Source organism: Lichenostomus cassidix, chromosome 3 (genome assembly GCF_008360975.1).
Source record: "Lichenostomus cassidix isolate B80296 chromosome 3, HeHo_3.0, whole genome shotgun sequence".
Taxonomy (NCBI): Eukaryota; Metazoa; Chordata; class Aves; order Passeriformes; family Meliphagidae; genus Lichenostomus; species Lichenostomus cassidix.
The window spans coordinates 77,437,403-77,461,277 of NC_139483.1; the positions used below are offsets into that span (position 1 = coordinate 77,437,403).

General features: G+C 41.3%; 1 protein-coding gene across 1 annotated transcript; it reads right to left on the reverse strand.

The window, feature by feature from the left end:
* Positions 1-2,276: 2,276 nt before the first annotated feature.
* On the reverse strand, positions 2,277-3,790 carry HTR1E (5-hydroxytryptamine receptor 1E). The gene has a single exon (XM_085056389.1). The coding sequence runs from the start codon at positions 3,581-3,583 to the stop codon at positions 2,489-2,491; it is 1,095 nt and encodes a 364-aa protein (XP_084912515.1). The 5' UTR covers positions 3,584-3,790; the 3' UTR covers positions 2,277-2,488.
* Positions 3,791-23,875: the final 20,085 nt, after the last annotated feature.

Here is a 23,875-nt window from a genome sequence, read left to right on the forward strand (position 1 = left end):
CACTGTCACTCCCACTCCTTCCATCCTCCTAGCAAGGATCCCTGTGCCCCATCCCTTGGCTGAACCAGAGCCCCAGAGACAGCCCCAAAGAACCAAAGAAGAAGCTGGGATGCAGCTCCTGCCTCAGCTGAGTTCCTTGGGCTGGCTCAGACTGTCTGCTGGGGCAGTCTTGCACATTTACTCTTCCCTCTCTGATCATCACTGCACCTGGGCACCCTTGTGCACCCAAGGGACACCAAAACCTACTCTCTTCTAGCCATAACTGCTTGTGTGTCCTGTCTTCCCTGTCAGCTTGTTTCAGGTAATTATGCCCAATCCTTGTTCTTTAATAATAATTTCTATTGAGCTTACTGAAAGAAAAAAATAAAATTATTCTGCAGCACTTCTTACAAATATCACTTTTTAATTTTAATTTCCAGTTATATTTTTTCCTTAATAACATATGTACTCTGGGGAGCTGCTTTGGAAGCTTTATAGATAGGCAGGGTCAGGACACACAGTCCCTAGTTTCAATCAATAGTTTCCACCTCCAACAAGCTGCAAAAAGGAAAAACCATTATGAATAGCTGCACTTCCTCACTAAAAGAAATTTTCAGTGGCTGAGATTAATTTTCCTCTCTTTTTAGGTATTAATGTTAGCTAGTAGGGAACCTAAAGGCATCTGGAGCAGGCAGCTGCAACAGTAGCTTCAGAAGGACAGCTGGATATAAACCTCTCAAACTCAGGCAGGGAGTCCTGAAAAAAGAATCCCACAGCATGTGGGTAAGCAGCAGGTCACACTTTTGTCACCTTCAGGCTTGGTTTACACTCAGCTTGTGGCACTGCATCTTTCCAACCAAATGCTTTCTCTCACCAATAAGTATGTCATTTTTCAGTTCTATCTGCAGTTTATTACTCACATATTACTTACACTTCCTTGACTCTTGATAAGAAAAATGATTGTCACTTGTAAATTTTCAAAACATTTTTAAGAGATGGCTTCCAGTGCTGTTACAACACTTTTGCTACCTCTAATATTTGTTTTGATGGATTTTGAGCTGCCATACTATAGTTTTCACTGTTATAGCATGTCAGGTTGACATATGTGATATTTTCTCTATTGTGTATTGGTGTAATTCAAAAAGAATTTGTCCAGAAAAATGGACAGGGAAGAAAATTTGGGTGCAAGGTGAGTAATAAATATTTAAATGGTGCTTAGGAATTGCTAATGGACAATACCAAATTCTCAGCTTTGATTTTGGCTCCTCCCAGACTGATTTCCACAATAGTTGAATCAGGACATTTTAGCATCCATAAGCACAAAAGACAGGTTTCAAAGGACTCTTTGTTTCTCAAGACAGGGGAAGTAAGTCTGTGAAGGACTTCCAGAGTAAGAAATCTTACTGGAGCACCTGATCATAGGTAAAGTGGGCAAGATTGCCATTGCAAATTGTATGATGATGACAAGGCATAGTGCAGACTGCTATTTAAAATTAATTATTTTCCTGATTTTTTTTTTTTTAGATGTTGAGGAATAATTTGGTTTTAGTTGATGTTTTTGAATTTCTGTATATTGCTGGACTGCTGAGAAGATAACCAGTTGTCTAAGTTGGTGGGGTTAGATCCATAGATCCTTGGGGTTGTGCACCACGAGATGCAGGCAAAGCATGGCACAAGTGAATAATACCACCCCAGAAGTGGCTAAGGCACAAGGCCTGAAGAAATAGGGTTAGTGGTAGTGAAAGTGTGAGCAGTCAGGTGTGCAGTTGGTTTCACAAGTAAGACACTTGCTCGCTGCATCCTCTCAATTGCCAAGCGAACTGCACAGGTGTCTGCACAACACCTTGAATATAGATCTGGAATATTATACAAAAAGAGCCACTTAAGCAATTCCTTTGAGGTGTGAAATGGGATCATTTCTGGATGCAATGAACTGAACTTTGCTTTCTGTTTTGGGAGTGTATTCCTGAAGAAAAGAATAGTTTATTCTGCCTCAGCCCAAGGTGGAAATGGTGGGAATTTTCCTCCTAAATGGCTGTTACAGCTTTCTCAGAACGCCACAGTAAAGATGTGCAGTTTAGCTGTCATGACCATGAAGTGTTTATTAATTTTTGAATATGTATTTATGGGGTTCAGTTTATACAATGCATGATAATTTAGATGTTTGATTCTTAAAAGGAAAAAGTATAAAAGTGAATATCATTGTTTGCTTCTTGAATCATTGATTACACAAAATGTCTTTCACATGGGTACCTAATACCAATAATGCCTTTTTGTTAATTCATTTCTAAAAAATGTTTCCTTTGTAGAATAAATTTATTTCAAACCCTTTACCATGAATAGCACTAGAGATTAAAAAAATGGCATAATGAATTACAGGCTGAAGAATAGTCAAGCAAATATGCAAACACAAAAATCCCCTTTATCAAGGGAAAGAGTGGCAGAGTCAAATAATTTTGCTGATTTTTAAGGCCAGGAGTCATGTCAGCATCATCATCTCTCAGTACTTTTAAGTATGTTCTCGACACCTGATGAGCTTTCTAAAGGCCAGTTTGAAATCCTCGTTGAAGCTCGTGTACAGCAAAGGGTTGATGAGCGAGTTGACATACCCAAGCCAGGTCAAGAAGTCTGCTACTTCTGGAGAGACAGTGCAAATGTGGAGGCCCACAAGCAGTTCCTTGATGAAAAAGGGCAACCAGGACAAAATGAAAGCACCTAAAATCAGCCCCAAAATGCGAGCAGCCTTTCGTTCTCGTGTCGTGGAGATCTGCTGCCGGTCACCAGCCGGGTCCAAGTCATTCTCGAAAGGAGGGATCCTCACAGATGCGTTGATTTTATCAAACTCTGTGGTTGGGTCAGATGTGGAGAAGTCTGAGACACAGAATGTCTGTGTGAGCTTGCAGCTGGCAAAAGAGTTTTGGCTGTCGGTGCTCCTGTTGCTAAGGTGGCGGCTTGAACCCCGCTTTTGGTAAAGGCTCTTTGCAGCGTGGTAAATTCTGTAGTACAGGATCAGGATCAAAGTCAAGGGGATGTAAAATGCCCCGAATGTGGAATAAATAGTGTAGATGACATGGTCATGCTGAATGCGACACTCACTGGGAATATTGATGCTGTGGTGATTTCTCCAAAACAAGGGGGGCATTGATATGAAAATGGAGATAGTCCACACAGTGACTATCATCAGGCCAGCCCTTTTTGCTGTTCTTTTCCGGGCATATTCGATAGCATCTGTGATGGCCCAGTACCTGTCCAGTGCAATGACACACAGATGAAGGATGGAACACGTGCAACAGGTCATGTCGACGCTAAGCCAGATCTCACAGATGAAGTACCCCAAAGTCCATTTATCTATCATTATGTAAGTGATGCTCAAGGGCATGACAAGAACAGCAACAAGGAGATCTGTCACAGCTAGTGAACATATGAGATAATTTGCTGGCTGGTGGAGCTTCTTGGTTGTGGAGATTGCTGCAATTACAGCAGAATTCAGCAGCATAGTCAAGGTTGTGATTGTGGCCAAGGTCAGGGTAACAAGCATCTTTTCAGTTACTGTTTTTGGCTTTGCAGCCACACTGGCTTCAGTGGTGCAATTTGTGAAATTCATTTTCCCCTCCAGGATGCAAGAAGTTGGCAATGAAGAGTTCCAGGCTCAGAAGTTATCCATTTGAAAGAGATGCTCTGGGTGCAAATTTTTATTTATTTATTTATAATCCCATATTCAACAGAGCAGCAAAAAGCTTCCAGGTTTCCTCCTGTTCATTGTTTTCCTAGAAGATAAAAACATATCTGTTAGTCACTCTAGGACATAGAATCCCACCTTTTGGTAAAAAGTTTTGCATTTCTAATGTTACCATCTGAAAATGTTGGTCTGTTTTTCCTTTTCTGTCTTTTATCCCCCCTTTTCTCTGCATTCATCTTTCATTTTTTTTCTTCTCTAAAGGGCATTTTGGGCCAGATTTCCTGCTGATGTGAAATGGTTATTCCTTCTTTGGTTTTGGAGATTTTACTTAAAGTAGGAGGTTGGATTAAGGGACCTCCAGAGGACTCTTTTCACAAGTATTTCTATGATCTTTGTGATACTGACACCAGGAGCTAGTCCTTTTCCTCCTTGTTAAAATACACTCCAGAAGATGAAGAGCTGAAGAAATCTGCCTTTTCATTTTAATTACTATATAAGAGGCATCAATTACTTCTATGTATCACCATGGGAAAAAAGCAGCAGAGCAGCCTATATCAGTGAAGGCATGCCAGCATTTCATAGCTTCCTGTACTGCTTTTTCATATCTATGTCTGTATTAATATATTGGAAACTGTACTTAAAAATTACTCAGGTTACCTTTATTATGCAGGTTTCAAACAATGTTTAAAGCTTTATGGCAAATGCTTGGTTTTACACAGCACATCAGTGTTGCTAGGAGCTTATATAGTTTTGTCTAATTATTCCTGACATTTCACATATCCCACTGTGAGTGTCTTTAGAGGAGACAGACAAAAAGCTTCTGCCATTGCTTTGAGATTTCTATCTAATTGTGCTCCCTGTCAGGGAGTCCAGTGTGATGCAAGGTACGAACAGTAATTTAAAAAAAAGTTTAATTTTTTCCAGAAGTTTGTACATCCTTTCGATACATCCTAAATGCTAACTGAAGCCAGAGTTAACAGTCCATGAGATGCAACTTGGGATAGCTTCTGGGAACTTGCTTAGTAATTTGTAATTCATCTTGGCATAAAGGATATGGAAAACTGAAAGCCTGAACCCTTTTCCATTAAAATAAACAGAAAGATTCCTTCCTCTGGCTTCATTTATTAAAGAGTAAGGAGGCTTCTAGGTTAGTTGTACAGGTTCCCTTGACAAACAGGGGAATAAGGGTGCCAGAAATACACTTGTCCCCTCTCAAGACAAGACTTTAAGGAAGATGGTAGGAATCATATCCTGGAAATGCTGATCTTTCTCTATTTTGACTACAAGTGGCTCCTCCACAGTTGCATTTAGAATACATCCCTGATTTTTAGATGGCTAAATTTGAGAGGTAAAACCCATTCTCACGGACACCAATGTGACTTGGATTAGGCTCTGAGAGAAAGTTTGCACATGCATGCTAATGAGGAATTAAGAAATTGAATGAGGAATTATGAATTTAAAGCTAGTTGGCTGCTTAGTTTAGCTCTGTGTACATATGCTCTTCTTCAGAAATTAGAGTGCCATCTTCAGAATGAGCTGAATGTGGAAAAATTAAAAATAGGAACTTTAGAGAAAAACTTCTATTTGTGGAGAGGCTCTAGGAAAGCAGATCTGTACTGTCGTAGTCTCTGGGTTAGCAAAATGTGAGTTTTAAACTCTGCCCAAGGAACAGCAGAACAGCCTTCCTCTCCAAAGCATACTCTTATCTTAAGAAACTCCTTTAAACTGCTTTAAACTATGAACAGCCTTGGAGGAAATACTGGGCCTGCTTATTGAAAGTTGACTGGAGAAGTCAGATGGAAATCCATCCATCAGTCTTCATGTTGTAATTGCATTGGAAATGTCATTTGGTTGTTTAGGCCTAAAGCCAAAATATCAGCTCAAACCTTCTTCATAAATTGTTCATGGGAGTCTTTTCTGTCAAGCCAGATTCTGATTTCCTTAGTTTGCACCCTTATTATGTCTGATGCTTTGATCAGAGGAGAAAGCAAAGAGGCTTTCTCTCCCTCTCTGCACTCCTGGAGCACAGACCAAAAGCAATTGTAATCCACATGCCTTCTTCAGCACTAGCATTTATTTAGTGAGTGTGTCCTGGTCCACAAGTACACTCAAAGACACTGGAAGACACCATGGAATTCACATCTCCTCCACAATGACTTATTGATCTGTTCCACATGCAGGAGATCTCGTGATGCTTCTTGATGTAAGAAGCACTTCTTTCTGCTTGTCCTTCGCTCACTGGGGGCCCTGAAGTCTCATGGCCCTGGGGCATCTTCCCATCCTGTGTGGTCCTCACCATTTTCTCTGCTGAGTGCTGCCTATGTGCATGTTTAATCCAGTAGGAGCTGAACTGCTCTGGTTCTCCCCAAGATGACTTTTCACACTGATGTATCCCAAGGGAAATCCTTTCTGAGCTCTACCTGTTTCCTGTACCACTAGGATACTCTGAAAACCAAATTCTTCATTTCCCTAATTGTCTTTACTTGTTTTTAAACAAACTTGATCAGATCCAAGCATCAGGTTTCCCTTAGGACAAAAATACTGCTGATAACACAGGGGAGTTTGGCCATAAAAGGCTGCGCACTGCTCAGCAGGGCCTACTTTTTTCCTTGGAAAACCACTGCAATAACTGAAGACAGGGGAAAAATATAAACAAAGCATCATCCCTGCATGCAGGTACTTCAGACCACGCAAGACCATTGTTGCATGTCAAAACCCATCACTGGAGAGTTAATTCAGCTTTAATTCTCATGTTCCTTATAGGAAATGAGCCTTTAGCAATTCAGGCAATATAAATACCACATAAATGGCACTAAAGTATCATTAAGGACGTATATTTAAATGCTGAAAAGTAATTTCAGCTTTTGAGAACTGAAGGTTTCTCCTACAGCTTAAGTCTGTGCCTCTTGTCATCTCTGACCCACATGATGAGGACACACAGCGGCAATATAACCAGCTGGTTATAATTAGTTGATTGTAAGCCTGGATGTTCACCTCCCAGCTCACCTCCTGTGCCTGAGGCTCCCCTGAGCTACTGTTGCCGTCTCAGCAATACTCCGAGAGCTCAGCCACGGATCGTGTCCACTCTCCTGCTGTGCCTCCTCCCCAACCACTCTCTCATTATCCTTGCTTGTCTTCTCTCTACTTTTGAATTAGAAGACACAGATAGAGAGTACTTTGGCCCAGAAAAGAAATGATGTTTTAAACTGGGAAGTGATTTACAAGGAGATGCCAGCGATTGACCTTGCTTATTAATACAGGGAAGTTTTTAAATGCTACTTATCATTAATCTTTAAAAATGCAGGTGTGTTTGTGGTTATAACATGCATGTTAACAAGGAGAATTTTACTATCTCTAGGCAATAATAGCTGGTTTCCAGCATCTCTATCACTTGCATACAATTGCTATATATAGTATTACTATCACTATAGTAATTGATTGTGGTTTTCTAAGTGACATCTTGGAAGGGACATTAATAACAGTTATTTAAAGTGCTCTCACTAAAAGCACTGCTGTGTTTATGTTTTGCAGCTGTACCCCTTTAGGCTGTCAGTCATTTCCTACAGAGAGAATTTTACACACACAGACTAATCTCCTGCAATTGGTGTGAGAAACTCATCTGGCTTCCTCCAAATGGGAATCGATCATGTTTCATATTAGCTGATTTTTGGTAATGGCTTGGAGTGCTGTTTAGGAGGAAGAAAGGGGCAAGAGTTTGATTAATTGTTCCTTAAAAGGAACTGGACAATTTTAAGCTGTGAGATGGCAATGTCCATGTCTGCTCTCAAAAATATCTCCACCTTCTCAGCAGAGGACCACAGCATAGCACAATACTCTGAATTTCCGTTGGACAGACAGACTCCTACTCCTTGGCCATTGAATTTTCTACCATTTCATAACAAAATGGAATGATATCACTTGGAGCAAACAAGTGGAACTGGCATTGCACATGTTAATTCCTTTACATGCACGGTTTTACATTTCCTCTAAGCAATTATGGCACTGTACAACTGCAACCTCTTTGTGCCCTTGACAGCAACAAATCAGTTTGACTCTGTTAAATCCTGAATTGTTCTGAGTGCTTTTCACTTTCAATATTTCCATGATCGTAGCTGTGAAGGGCAAGAATCTGTAGCATGATTTGTGAGACAGTTTTTAGAAAATATGACTTAGCACATTTATGATAATGTTAGTATTTCAAACTATGGAAAGATGCTAAACTTTCAGTGCTCTTCCTTATTATCTCACAGAGGCTTTCCCTTCCAAGTTCATGTATAAAGCACTGAAATTCAGGCCTTTCACTTCAAATTTATTTTACAAGATCTTGCAGCTTTCTAGATCATCCTGCTTTTGTAAAGTCAATAAATCTTCTTGGACTTCATGGCTCCTTGGTAATCAAATGATAGAGCTGAGTTTAACTGGAGATTATAGATTTCCAAATACTTAGTACTGTACACTGGCATGCTGGAGTTGCTTTGGGTTTCTGAGGATCTCAGTGCTGCAGAGGTCATGTTATGGATTTGTATAGGCACTGATGCTGTTTGTAACATGTCATATTTGAAAAAGCAGCATCCAAAAGCTGAGAAAGTGGAGATGGTCAGAATCACACCAACCTGTGGCAAGATTGTCAGCAAAACAAAATCTTGTAGTCACCAGGTAGCTCATATTCACATCCACAGCATGAGATTTTGATGCCAGTTTTATTGTAGGCAAAATGAAGGCAAACTATCAGCAGGTGTGTTGGGATTGCCTTACAGAAGCGTAAACTGGGATAGGACAATAAAGGAAATCGTTATTTTTGCGTGAAACCCAAAATTTTACAACAACCTGTCTGAGAAATCCCTAGCTGTATTATGGGACCACAGTTAGGGATGTGACCTTTCTCTACACAGACTGAATGAGGCCAGGAATGAAATAACTATGAAATTTGTATGAATTGAACTATAAAATTGACCTTCAAGTTAAGATTTACCCTGTCCACACTAGTGAACCACGCAGCATGATGGAAAGACAGGTTGGAAGGACTCAGCAGTGAGAAAGCTGTGTGGAGACATTGCTGTGTGTTTGTATCTGTGGGAATCCGACTAACACACCATGTAGTGACCCTGAAGTAAATAACCAAAGCACAGTACCTTGTAACCAAGGATATAATGGCCTGCAGCCTGTGTTTGTGTAATGTAGATTTCTAGGGGTGCAGGGATACCTCTGCTGCAGCTCAGTCCTGGCTAGAGGATGGGCTGAGTGAACAGCACTGGGGACACTGCACCTCACACAACTCACAGATGATGCCCCAAGGGATGGTTGGGTTTTGCAGGTGGAGTTACATGAGAAGTGGTTGAAATTCACAGAAGGGTGGAGTGGAACACTGGGGACTTTTTGGGAGCAGAGCCTTGCAAGATCCACAGCACCTCAGCTGCTTCAACAGTAACTGCATATAAAGCTGAGCTTGCTTACATCAACTGTATCAGAAACCAGATTTCACTTCTTGTTGCAAAACTGGGGACCAATAGAGAGGAGGTAATTTGGCCAGAGTTGTCCTTTTGGGAGAAGGCTGAGATGGAGAAAGGGAGTGTCAAATCTGGTGGAAAGAAGGATGAGAATTGGAAGAAGAGATAACAAGGGTAAAAGTGAGTATGCATTGCTCATCCACAGACGAAATCAGGGCAATAACCCAACTTCTTGTTCAGACTAGAGCACGAGTCAAACCTGACACCATTGTTGGGAGGACTGGGTTTTTCCCAGCCAGCATGGGACCCAGGGGACAGAGGGACAAAGCTCTCTGGTGCTGCTGTGTTGCCTGTATCAGGCCTGATGGCTTTGGAAGCTACGCATCACCTCCTCAGGGCAATGAGGTGAGTCCACATCCTCTTGTCCTCTTGCAAGAGCAAAACCAAGTGCTCATGCAGGCCAGTCATGGGTGTGTGCAGGAACCCTCATGGCTCTGCTTATTTTCCATGGAAAACTAAATGCTGTCTAGGAGGTTGCTAAAATGGCAAGCTGCAAAGCAGTACTTGGGCACTGTAATTCGTGTCTTGTCACTGTATATTGTGATGTTGCTCTCTGCCTCTTTTTCTGAAGAGCCCAGGATAAATGCTAGTGTGATCACAATGCTAGTGTGATCACCCTCTCAGCATCAGAAAGTGCATCTTCACTTGAGTGTCAGGGAGACTTTACCTTCCTTCCCAGTGATCCTTGCCAGCCTGGAGCACTTCCTTCCCAAGTTAAAAGCCTGGGAGAAAACTGATGGGAGAGAGGAGGTGCTGCCTCCCAAAAAGCCCTGGTGCCATCTGATCTGGAGTCAATGAGATACCACAAGCCAGCAGTTTTGCAGGTTTTTCTTTTTAAAGAAATCCATCTAGGATCACACTATAGAGGTAAGCTTTTCTGGTGCAGATCTTGGCACATGCAAATGAGAAACAATAACTAGTGATGATCTTCAAACCATGCTCCCTCCCACAAGCAGTGGTATAATTATCATTCACAGATGATTACTCATTTTTATCTACTTTCAGTATGAAAGTTAGTAAATCTTAGGCAGTGAAAACTCATAAGATGCTGCTGAGCTGCAATCTGATACAAGCTAGGACTCAATGTGGATTTAATCCTGGTATTTCCTCAGACATAAATAAAATTCTCTGTGGTAGTAAAACACAGATTTCTCATAAAGTACTAGAGTAGCAGCCTACTCTAGCTGCAATATTTTGTGATAAATAATACTCTACATTAATAATAATTTGCTTTAAGGATACTATCAAATGAAAAATTAACTTTAAAACTCATCATCACATCCCTTTAGACCCTTAGCACTGTACATGTAAAAAGTATTGTTTGTTTTACACTACACAAAATTCCCATGTAAACTTCAGTTCATTCCTCGTAGTTCATTTCACTTTACCCTTTTCATGCTCAACCTTATATCCTGAGATGTTTAACCTATGGACACCAGAGGCTCTATTTTCCCATACCATGGAGCCAAGAGACATAGGTAGCAGGATCTTGCAAAGCCTTTTGGGGTAGAATTTATAGTAATCAGTTGTACAACCCTGCACTGTCTAAACATTTAAGTGCTGCCTTTTCCACCAAGTTGTGGCAGAAAGACCTTCTCCCTGTACCTATTCGTTGTCCAGATATGATTTATGGAGATAGAAACCTTCTTTCGCTATAAATCCATGCCTGACAGAACAGAAAATAAAAAGATGTTTTGATATATCTCCATGTCTGCATTTGTTTTGCAGACTGCATTTGTGTAAGTAGTGAAATGAGCTAGCTTGGGTACAGAAATATGTTACATTAGCATGGAGTGCTTAATGGGTTAATTCACCCAGCCAAGAGACTGTAAATTCTCAGTCATGGAGCTCCTGATCCCCGCAGCTAGACAGCCTTGTTATGTGAGGTAACCTGATTAAAGTTAGCTGACATGCTCTCCCCTGGTACGTGCATGACATCTATATTAACAGAGGCAGCAAGCTTGTCTGATTGCCCCAGAGCAGCAATGCTGTACTTGTCAGCTGATCTTGTCTCAGTGCAAAGGTGCTCTTGATCCCTGATGATTTCCTAATTTAGTAGATAGCCAGACCCAGAAGACACGTAACCTACACACTTAACCTCTCATCTGGGAAGAAAAATACAATCTGTACCTGTTACTGACACTTGCAACCTTCATGCTTAACAGTGACTCTCACCGAGACATTATTCTCTGATTAATTTTTTTTTTTTTTAGAAAATTTGTGGTTAGGACTGTCTTTTTTGAACTTCATATTTCTAAATATTTTTCACTGCTAAAGAAGACCTTTTCTCTGTATTTTTGGTTCTACCTCTCTTTGTACATGATCTTTATAAGATGCTGTGTTGCCAAAATTTCCTCTCCTCTGCTTTTAAGTACATTTTCAAAGCTGTTGATTTTTTTTAGCCTATGTTGTTTTATAAAGTTAACCATGGCACTGATCCCTGCTATGGATGTTTTCATGCTTCAGGAAAACAAAAACTTCAAAGACCTGGTGACAGACCCAAATCACTTGCTATGGAAGAGGCGGCTATCCCCAAGGGAAGATATTTGCCCTGGATTTTCTGCTGCTGCCAGTACCCAGTGCTGCTTTTGGCTTGGCTGTTTTGCTCTGTGCTTCCCTTTTGTTCTCCTGAATGGTTCAGCAAGGCGCGCACAGAGGCACAAAAGGAAAAGCATCGACGCTGAGTATTGGTGGGTCCTGGGGCCCTTCATAATCCTTCCTCCTACTGCTCAACCTTCCATTCAGACTATTTATTCATTGACTGTATGACTAAGACCTGCAATCAGATAAAATACAGGTGGGCGGACAGCTGGGATAATGAGATACCCTATCAGACACTGGCAGCTAAACCTTGCATGATCGCTCACTGTAATCCATAAGGGGAGACGGCAGAAGTGTGTGCCATTTCCAGCACTTACAGCTCTCCTTAGAAGAGCACCACTTGGGATGATGCTTCACCGATGAGTGGCCCAGGCACAGAGATTCACGGAGCTGGTTTGTAAAGCTTAACTGGAAAGTGAAGGCACACAACATATGAATGGTCCTGAGCAGGTGAGTCCACCCCCCAAAACTGCAATTCTTCCTGCAGCCATATCATTCAGTCTGCCAGACAGCAACCAGGATGAAGATCAATCCATAACTAGTCCCAGAAACATTTTCCCAAAGCAAAATAAACTACAGTCACATTAGCCTTAAAACCACCAAACAAAACGACAGTAATTCCAACTATAGAGGCTATGCTGTCATAGCACTGGAAGACTGGTGCTGAATTGATCCCCCATTTCTTTGCTGGAAATAGCAGACAGCACTTTGGCGCTTGAAGGGAATGGAGAATCACACTAAGAGTTGAAAAAGGACTTGGAAAGAGAGAAGTTGACTCTATTTTTCCTGAAAAAAAATCTTGCTTTAAAAACTGGAACCAAGGGAAAAATGTTTCAGCATCCCCTTGGTCACTAACAGTGCAATCTCTCTAAATAAGAAACCTTTGTTTCCCCTTTTGAATAGGCTTATGAAAAGAAAATCCAGTATTCAAAACTCATTTTGAATGATGTTTACTCTTAAAAAACAATTATTGACTTCTCCAGGTTGCATTTATGTGGAGAATGGAAGAATTGTCAATAGACCTCCAGGAATGGTAATTTTTTAAATAATAGGAGATATTTTGAAGTTTAGCACCCATTGGACTAATAATGTTCTGTTTATTTTGTAACTAGAAACAAAACTACCTTGTTACTCTCGTCCCATGGTCTTTTGGAACAGAGACCATGCAGAGCTTGTAAAATCGTTGTGAACCAAGACTATTTTGCTGGAGAAAAATCCCATGTGGGAAAACTATTTAAAGAAAAAGATCCCTCATTAGAAATAAATCTGTTGCACTTTAAATTATTAAAGTACCTCACTGGAACATCTTAAAAATTCCTCAGAAGAATAAGAGGACTGCATCCAATATAACTAGAAAGAGTTGCTGTGGGAACAGTTGGGTTTTCTTACTTGCTGACAATCCTTATATTTACTTCTTTGATTTGAAGATCCCAACACAGTTTGCAAGCCTAATACTTCGCATACTATACACAGGCTGGGCGGGAGGCACAGTCCAACTCCTCATTTACTAACACCTCCGGGGAGGGAAATGCAGATTGTGAGTGGGAGACCACATAAAGACAATGGTCTTGACTTGTTCTGTAGCTTCTGCTGCTCAAATGCTGAGTCGGTTTGAGAAATTCAGCAGCACTGTAAGGTGCTCATGAACTGGGTTTATTATCTCTAGGCATATGCCTGAAATCTGATTTAATCTTCATTGTTTTACGGCCTAAAGCAAACCTAGATATGATTTAAAAAGTGCAACTGTTTCTTACGGTGAACAGTTACTACCCAGCCACCTTTCCTTTGTCACCCGTGGCTTTAAAGACCTCTGTTGTAATGAGTTGGGCCCTCAATCTTCTCTTTCCTAACTGAAGAGCCTGAGCTCTCATTCCTCATATTGATGAACTGTGCTGTTGCTCCTCATACAGAGGAAAAAGCCTCTGCATGTACTTTATACAGGTGCTACATTATTAAAGATGCTTAGGTCACTTAAGTCCCTGAAACCCTGGTCCATAAAATCCCTAACTCTCGTATAAAGGTAGTGAAACATTAGCTCCCTGGTGCATAAATCTGTTCTGAATATGGGTATGAGGCTCCTCAATTAATTAGCTGCTTTAGATTTTCTTTCTGAGGTGTCTTCTCAGGCTTGGAGCTCTGCCATGTAGCACAGTGTGAGCGGCAGGGTCAGGAAACTACTGGCAGGAACGAAGTAGGCTATGGTCTGTTGTAGCTCTGATGCTTTGAATTTAAGTCACTAACTAGGGAGGGAAGCATCTCTTTTTCAAGGTTTCCCAAATGCATTGAGAGAAAAACTTCAAGAAAAATCTCTACTGAATTCTCACCTACGAATGCATTTTCCATCTCAATTTCTCATCTTGCTGCTTAGAGACATGTCAAAGACACACAAATATTTACCGATGAATATCACTTATTCAGCTCTGGGGAAATGGTGCTATTTGCATTTATATGGAGACTATCACTTTATACAAGCTAAATGTCACTGTACATGCGTTGTTTTTCCAGTCAATATTTGTTTCTTGCTGCTATTCTGTGTCAGGAGACTGATGTCAATGGAGTTTATTTAATCTCCACATGACTTGGTTCTGTACACAACTGCTCTGCAATTCATAAAGGCCTCAAATGAACAAATCTGACAGACTAAAACTTAGTAATTCTTGAAGCTTGGTCTGAGATCCTTTGAAATCAATGGAAATATTTCCACTGTGAACAAAAAGATTTCAGATTAAGCCTTAGTGAATATACATCCTATTTCTTGCTGATAAAATAAAATAGATGACTCACAAAATGGCTCTAGACTTGCTTTGAAAGGAAAATTTCGTGTGACTGAACAAATAGTTTTATTGTAGCAGAAGGTGCTGTAGGTCCTTAATCATGTAGAAAAATGTCTCATGTTGGTGAGAAGCACTGGGCTGATGGCACAAGCCTGCTGCCTGGGACTGCGAGCGTGGGATTTCCATCTGGGCAGTGTGCTTGCTGAAAGCACAGGAGAAATGAATTACTGACATGTGGTGTACAGCATCCTAAAGGTCAAGGACAGACTCCTGGTTAGTATGAGCAAACACTTCTTGTACAAGCCCCAGGTGCAAATCCTGCTGAGGCAGAGGCATTCAGATATTAGACTGGCTGAGCTCTGACTCCCATGGTGGCCTGATGCATCCTCAGTTTGCCAGTTGGAAAAGGGTCCAAAATTGCTGCAGTCCATTTATGGCAGTGTGATTTGTATTTAAACTGAACTCATGTTACCATTGCCTTCTCAAGGCAAATGCTCCAGGGGTTGGGTCCTGCATCATGACTTGAACAAAAATCTCCAGCTAAATGTGGTCAATAACTCCTGAAAAATCACATGAAAAGAGTTCCTGCTTTTATTTCCAAAACTTTGCTGTTCGTAATGGAAGCCGTGAGATGAGTTGACAACACATACAATTTTTTTGGTAACCCAAATGAAATAGCCACTGTTGTGATACAGCAGTTACATTATTCAGGGCCTTAGCAATTACTACTTTGAGCTGTAGCTTTCATAAGAAGACGTACTTTTTCCCTGAAACCTTTACACCAACCTTCTGTGCAGCCTGAGCAACCCCAAAGCTCGTGCCATGGAAGAGGTTGTATCCATGGGTGGCCAAAGGCTGGGTCTTCCCTCCTGTGTGCCCATTCTTTACGGGGATGACCAGGCCACAGGTCCCTGTGGCTCTCCCCACAGTGGTGAGGGCACTGCTCCACTTGGGACCATAATGTAATATGAGACGCAGCCAAATGCCCGGGAAGCATCGCACTGCCTGTTGACGCAGAGATGCTGCTGACACAGAGACTCCTCAGCTGGCACAGGATTTCTCAGGGCACACAATGGTTGCAAAAAGGAGGCTGAACCCTGGACGTCTCCAGGTTGTTGCAGCAAATTAAATATGATGAAACATAGTAGACAGTTTTATATGCTCTATTAACTGTATTAGACCTTTGCATTGGAATAATTTGTTGCTGGATTCTACACAGCACAGATGAAGTTCCAAACATCCTCTGATTTTGGTACTTTGCAGAGGCCTTGGCGTCAAAGATACAGTCAGAAAGAGCCAGGAGGAGATGGAAGTTTATTCTGGAGGCTGTCCCAACAATGTCAAAGGAGCAGCTGTAGCCCTTACTACTAGATGTCTTTTGTCATGCTGACACAGTTGGCGCACTTGGTAGGAAATGCTATTCCAAAAAAGCGTTGAAGTTCTGTGGAGACTGTCCAGCAAGTTGTATTCTTCTCCGTGACCATGTGTGAAGTACTCCATGTTTCAAACCTGTTTGATTTACTTCTTACCCAGCGATCTGCTGGAGCAGCACTGGTTGTAGAGATGACCACCTGCATACTCGTGCTGGTGGAGTCACTGTCTGCTCCATATATTGCTGAAGGGTGGCAAACTCATCCCAGGGCTGAGTGTCTGCAGGAGGAAAATGAGGCAATTCAGAAGTTTTTGTAGGTGTCTCTCTGCAGTGGTCGCAAGCAGGAATGCTTGTGCTGCTCCTCATGTTCCTCTGCATTGAGAAGGTGCAGGCACTCACATTTAATGGATGATTAATCTTGGATGAGTTTGCTAATGGCTCCAGTTATGTCACTCATGAAACTTTATCTTCATGATTTCTGAAAGACCCCATTAACACTGCATTAGAATCCTGAAGGCTTTCATTCACTGAATTATTTAATTACTTAAATTTTTTAAACATATCAGAATACTTTTGAAGTCAAATGTGACCTCCTGGTCTTCTTTGAGAGGGGCTGACCTTGAGCATGCTTCAGGGGGCTGTTGCAGCCTTGCTTCTCTCTTCACACACGCTCTCACTACAGCACTCAGCCTTGTACCTTTACAAAAAGGTGTTTTTGAGGGAAGCAGCATGCTAAGTGGTTTTCTTTTTTGTGATTTATCCAAGTGCCTGTTTGCTCCCACATGCTGTGAGTGGATAATAGCAGTTCTCAATCAAGGTTAAAATTACTAACACTCTTGTCTGTGGAAAATTTAGTGCGGGAAAGAAAAAAAGGTTAATGATGCTGCTATACTACCAGTCTTACTATGGTTTGTCTTCTCTTCATCCCTGAATCTTTGTGAGCATTATTATATTGACAGGTTATTCCAGCTGATCTCTCTGCTGAAACCAATGTAAGACAGCTGTATCTAATACTGGATAAAAAAAGCCAAGTAAACAGAAAAACAATGGTTCTTTCAGACACTATATATATATATCATCCAGTAAACACTCACAACTCAACGGTGTGCTGACAAGCACAGTGATTAGCATAGAGAATTACTCCATCCTCCTCTTGACTATATGCTTACAGCAGTAAATTTTGCCTATGTATTTCCTCATTGCTGGAAGCTGTTGAAATTATTTGGCACAGGATGTTGGAGTAGTTTAGAAAAAAAAAAATAGCAACAACAGCAGCCACTCTCACTTCAAATTATTGACATTTCACTGTCCATCTGCATTTCCATCATACACAGGCAACATACCATTATTTCTCTTTTTCTAATTGTCTCCACCCGAGGGTCTTTTGTGGCACAAGTTATGACTACCTTTTAATTGTAGTCTGCTACAGTCAGTGTAAAAGGGCAGAGAGTTGATCCTTCCACTTACATATTCTCAGTCTTCTACTGAACACATTTAATTTATGGGAACTGGAAAATGGGACAGCATTAGGGTTTCATATATTCATGTACAAAAGTCATTTTTAGTTGAGATAGATGAACTCTGATGGATTACACAGTGTCAAATTATATGCTTCAAATTATATGGTGCAGTGATGGAGTGGTTTGACCAAGTCACACTAGGCTCCTTATCTGAAAAGGTCTTATATCAGGCATCTGAAAATGTTCCTGGGTACTCAATCAAAACCGGTCTGGTTTGTAGGGGTCATCAGCATGCATAGGCCACTGTCTAAATTATTCTGTCTGTATAGAGAGTACCTCAAACCACTGCTTGCTGGGAAGTCTGGGATCAAGCCACCCTTTTGTGTGCCTGGTTTCTGATACACTGAAGCCTCTAGCAGATGGATGAAGTTATCTTTCAGATGCCTCATGCCCAGCCAGAACCCTGCTGAATACTGCAAGTTCCCTGTGGTGCTTTAGAGAATAATTAGCAGATTTCAAAGTTTACCCTTAAGATATATTTGTGTCCAAAGATTGTCCTCCCCTGCATCTTGGATGTCTTCAGTATGCCCTTGTGTACTCTCCCCTGTGCTACATGGAACCTTTGCTGCCATGTTGGCTCCAGTTCTGATACACAGACACGTGCTCTTGATATCACTCCATACCTTTCTTTCACAAGTCTAACACAAAGCTCTTGGCAGACAGTGGAAAGATTTCAATTTTTGCACAAATTTTGGAATAATCAGTCTCAAATCTCCCAATCCCAGATTTCCCAAGACTCCATGTTTGCTAGAGTCTCACTGCAATACAAACCTAAATTCACCTTCAGCACAAGCCTAACAGGAAATGTGACAATACTCCCAGAGGCAGTAGCTGGATCTGTTGCCATGCTGAAGATGAGACACATATTTAGTTCCCAGTGAATCACTCTCCATGATTTCTTGCAGAGCCAGCACAGATGTGGGATCAGAGGCCAAGCAGGCAAGGTGTTGCCCTAAGCCCTGGGTCCTTCCCAGAGATCTTGCAGTTCTGGGTGTGTTTATTTTACGAGGCAAAAGGGAGCTAATTTAATGCATGTGATCAGGCACCTCTAAGACACTTTTTACCTTTATTATATTTACATAGGAGTAACAACAAATAGAAGGAACACTGTTCTTATCAGCACAGCTTGACATTCCCAGTGCACTAGCACATGAAATGATCCGGTGACAGAGTAAATAGGAAGTGAATTACTTTTAAAAATCTTTTACAACAAATTCTAAGATGTTTCCATCTCAAAAGTGACCTGTAATTGTTAACAATTTGCAAAAACAACCCCATCAGTGAAAATGAGGGTTTCAATAGAATCATTACAAATGTTTCAAATAATCAAGTTAAAGTATTCAGCATAACTGGAATAAAATATGCCTTTTCATTTTCATCTAAGGCCCTGTGACAACTGGACTGCCTTCATATTATAGCAGCCAGGAGCACACATCTCTGCAGGAGCCCTCTGCTTTTACAGAGGCAGAACAGCTTCCCTGCTGAACCCAAAGGTTTTTGAGAGTTCTCAAAAAACACCCAATTTTGTAACCCTTCTGGAGGTCCCATGGGCTGGATGTTGTCCAGCTGTTGCAGTCATAGAATCACAGAATGGTTTAGTTGGAAAAGCCCTTTAAGGTTATCAATTTCAACCATTAACCCAGCACTGCCAAGTCCAACATTCAACCATATCCCGACATGCCACATCTACATGTCTTTTAAGTACTTCGAGGGATAGCAATTCCGCAAGTTCCCTGGGCAGCCCTTTCAGTGAAGACATTGTTCCCAATATCCAATCTAAACCTCCCCTGTTACAGTGTGAGACATTTTTCTCTTGTTCTCTAGCTTACTACTAGGGAGAAGAGACCAACATTTCCTTCCTTTAAGCAGCTGTACAGAGCAATAAGGTCTCCCCTGAGCATCCTTTTCTCCAAGGTAAACACCCCCAGCTCCCTCAACTGTTCCTCATGTGACTTGAGCTCCAGACCCTTCACTGATTTCATCATGACCATACTACTCTTTGTCAGTGTCACAAGAGGGATTTAATTTTGTCCCACCACCTCCCAAGATGTCACTTGGGCAAGGATCTGGCATTCTGCCCTGGACTCTGAACAGCAAATCCAGGTAGGCAGAAATGGGCCACATCAAGGTACAGCACTTTGTAAGCCAGCTACTGTGGCCAGGTGTGTTGGCAGCAGTGCACACCGATCCCACTGAGTTCTGGATTAGGACTTCAACACCTTGATGGGATTTTGTGTACTTTTTATTACCAGCTTCATCTTATATACCACCAAAGCTGGTATTTAATTTAGAACAGCTTTATTCAGAGATATCTAACCGCAGAGTATCTCAATCTGGAGGTGTGGGAAAAGAGATCATTTAAAATTTCTTTAATTTTTTTTTCTGGTTATTTTCAGCAATCCTCTATTCAAAATAACTTGGAGCTATGCATAAAGGCTGATTATAAAACCTATCTAGGGACTGAGTCACACAGCTGTGCATTTAAATCTCCTTAAGCATGTTTCAACAGTCTCAAACACATGACACTAAATTGGAGATGGGATTTTTGGATTATAGATGGTGGAATGGTAGAGGGAGCACCAGGATTAGAAACTAAGTGCAAGTATGACTTCTGCATAGGGCTGTGAGGTTTCATCAGGAATGCTGGCTTGGAGGAAGGATCTCCTTTGCTTGAGAAAACCAAACAGCACAAACAGCATCAGGCTCTGTCAAACTCCCCAAGATGTGTGCAGTAGGACAGCAGCACCACTCTTCAACATACAGCATATTTTGCACCTGAAGAATTCAGACTTTGATAATTTAACACCTTTGGAAGAAGCTGCGGACGGCATGCTCTGCTTGGAAGACTGCTGTGACCTGCAGGAACAGAGTTGAGACCCAGAGCTGACAGTTTCCTGATTAAGCTGAAACCAACAAAGAGCTACTTTTTCTCCCTGAGACCCAGGCTCATAGCTTTGCCAGATTATTTTGACATATTTTTTCCACCCTGAGGATTTTAACTTTATTTTTGACAATACCTTTTAGCTTGGAAACACTGTTGATTTTCTCTGCAGACTCTTGCCAGAAAAAAAAGAGGGGGGAGAAAAAATAATTCATTTCCAGACACTTGAGAGTACTGGAATTGTTCAGGTGCTGAAGTCAATGCAAGGCATCAGCTGATAAGTGGGAGGCTTAAATGTTAAAAATCTCAAGGTAGCAAGACAATGATTTGAAAAGGCCTTCTTTCTTCTGATTACTACTGAGAAAGGATGATATTACAGCGAACCTTGTTAAAATGGAATATTCCCAACAGAGAATAATTGATGTTAGTGCTACTGTCAAAGTGAAGACCTGAAAGGGACTAATTACGTTTTCTACTAGGAATCGCTTTCTATTTTGTCACTGCTTCGATACCTGAGAAATCCCATTAATCTCAAACATCTGAATCCCAGATCCTCTGCCTAATTTCTGCTGGGAATTGAGGGAAATAGCAAAACCAGCACTACCCGATCTACAGTGGCCAAATTGGATGCCCTTAAATCAGAGGAACATGTAAAAAACATTCTGGACAGTCTTTAATAACTCGTTTTAAGGAACATGCAGCTAGAAGAAAGCAAGCATGCATGAAGCAAGGTGTCTAATGGTGGTTGCTGGTTTGGCCATTCACTGCTGTGACAGGGAGCAAGGGATCCTCTCCCCACACTCCTGTGTGGAGCTGTGGGGACATATATTGGGCTAAAATTGGGAGCTTAGAGGCTCTGCTTGCTAGTGGGATATATGTTTGGAACACAAAATATCAGAAAAATGCAAGGTTTTTTTGAGTCACAGGAAGTATTTTTCTTTTCTTCGATGACATTGATTTAGACAAAGAGTCTACAGGTGAAGGTGTATAGATCTCTACATAATCAGAGGCATTTTGGTTCTTTCCAAAGATGCTGGTTACATCCACATCTACATTTGAATTCAGTGCAAAGGATAATGCAAACGGAGATAAATGCTGACACAAAAATGTTAACACTGGAGGCGATGCATCAACACATCTGCCCAAATTGATGATGAAGATTCAAAAGTGTCCTGGAAATGGCTTCAAGGGAAATTTATGCCTAAATAAGCTGACAAAACCAGCAATTTGGGACACAATTTTTTAGCATATCTGACAGGCTTGTAATAGAAATTGAATATAAACTTTGGGTTACCAACAGTATTAGGTAAAGAGACACCATTTTTGATGCCTATTAATAGTCATTTGTCCAGGGACATTTCTGAAGGCAATGTTGATTCCACAAGAAGCACTGACTACCTAGAGCTCTCCAATGGCTACTTAGATCTTTGCACATTGACACTTCAGTGCAGGAATGCAAAGAACCATCAAGGAATTTTTGGTAATTTGACTCCATCGTTATAGGCATAGCTAGATGGCCAGGATGTGGCCATTATCAGTGGGCATAGCTTGCTGATGATTTTCTTACCATCACCTGGCTGGTAATCATTGTCCAAGGTCCACTTTTACATGCTTTGTACACTTCAAGCTCCTTTCAACCCTGTAACATCCTCCTTCCCCCCCCCCACCCCCTTCCCCATCTGCCAAAAACCATTCTAGCATAAGTGAAAATTCAGACTGGTTGATTTTCAGAATTATTGTCATGATCAGCAGAATCACTCAGCCTTGTACTGCACACAGTTTGAACCACACATGCAGGCTTTCATGCCTCGTGGAACAGCTTAAAAGCACACTATCTAAAACTGCCCAAAATTAGATCAGTGTTGGTGATGCTGTACTGGATAGGCTAATTGTTTAAAGGTTGTTACATTAAAAGTTCCATTAAGATATTTATTGTTGAATCAATCTTTTTTAATGCCTAAAATACTAAAAATAAAATCACCATGCTTTCCTGCTGAAGACAACATTTAAAAAACCCACTATTTTATAAGCCAGTTCCAGAGAAAAAACATTTTTCTGAAAATAAACCATGGTATCATCAGTATCATGAATTAAACACACAGAGAAGAGAGGTATTACATGCACCCAAAATATAATTTCTGAAAGAAAGATATCTTCTCCACACCCCCCTGCCCCAGCCCCGAATAATATCCATTGTGCACCTGGTTAGAAACCAATAGCTTGGTTATGAAATAATGGAAATTTTATCCATGAAAATGCTGCCTGCACATTAAAATCACCACACAGCTCACAGAGTGCTGTCTGCAAGCTTCTGGGCTATAAATCTATCAGTAAATAAGGACTATTTTACTGTGACTCTTAACTATAGGTGAATTTCTTATTAAATGGTTGACTAGAATGTACTATACATAAAAAAGAGAAGATCAAATTAAGCTGTGCTGTAAAGACAAGATGAGACAAGTGCTAGCCTTGGCATTTTTAACCTACCTTTATATTTTCCATTCTAAGTTCAAGCTCCAGAGCCTGTGTGGTAACAGCTCTACTGCTTGCTTCCAGCAGTGGTGCACCTGGAGGTCCCAGGGCACAGCTGCACAGCAGGGAGAGCTATGAGCATTTTAAAGAACATGCCTGTATGTATTTAAAGGAACGTTCCTGTATGGGGCTGATCAGTGACACAGGAGCTGGTCACACCTGGAACACTCGTAAAGCAAGGGAGATGGATGCAACTCAGTGTCATCCACTTGTGGGAAACTGCTTTAATTAAGGTTGCAGACCCTCAGAGTTCTCTCCACCATTTGACTCTGGCTCAGGAATCACCCTTTCAATCCCTGTTTTTGGCAAGGGACAGCCAGGGTGCATACAGGTGGGGAGCAATGAGATGCTTGTCCCCTGCTCACAAGCCTGTTGAGTGTGGCCAGCAGATGGTGATGAATGCCAGCCCTCTCTGTCCATGAGGAAAAGCCACAGGATCATTTTAAGTGTGACACAGCCTGGATCTCCTATACAGGGTATGCAAAACCTCCTTTGCACATGAATAGCTTGGGGAAGAGCCCACACTCAGGTGTAGTCACACCTTCTGAATTCCCCAAACTCTAAAGGAGTCAGGATAATAAGATTTTACCTTTGAAAACTCCTTCAGCAGTCAAAGAGTAAAGAAAATGGGCTTAAGAAAAGTTAAAAGTTTTAATACGGTGTGGAAGACAAGTAATGTTTTCTTGCCTATCTGATTATATATTAAAAATTCATTTACATTCTCATCAGTTCCCAGACCTCTGTTGGCTCCAGGGGGGATCACAGTGCCTAAGGGATATGGACAAAACCCCAAAGCACGTGCAATAAATTTGTATAGGTACTAGGGACTCAAGAAAATTGGCAGGATTTTTTCTTCCAATATACTGCTGTGACTGGGCCAACTCCTTACTTCTCCCCTTGCCCTGGTGTCTGGACCTGCCCATGCTCTAGACTTAAGCTTTCCTGGTATTGCAAAGTGGTATTTTAGCATGAGCTTGGATATCCCTAGGGCTTGGCTAAGATGTTCTCACTTGTTCTTCTGGTTGCTCTT

Coding starts and splice junctions, on each gene's coding strand:
- HTR1E (XM_085056389.1), bottom strand. CDS start 3,583: ATGAATTTCACAAATTGCACCACTGAAGCCAGTGTGGCTGCAAAGCCA.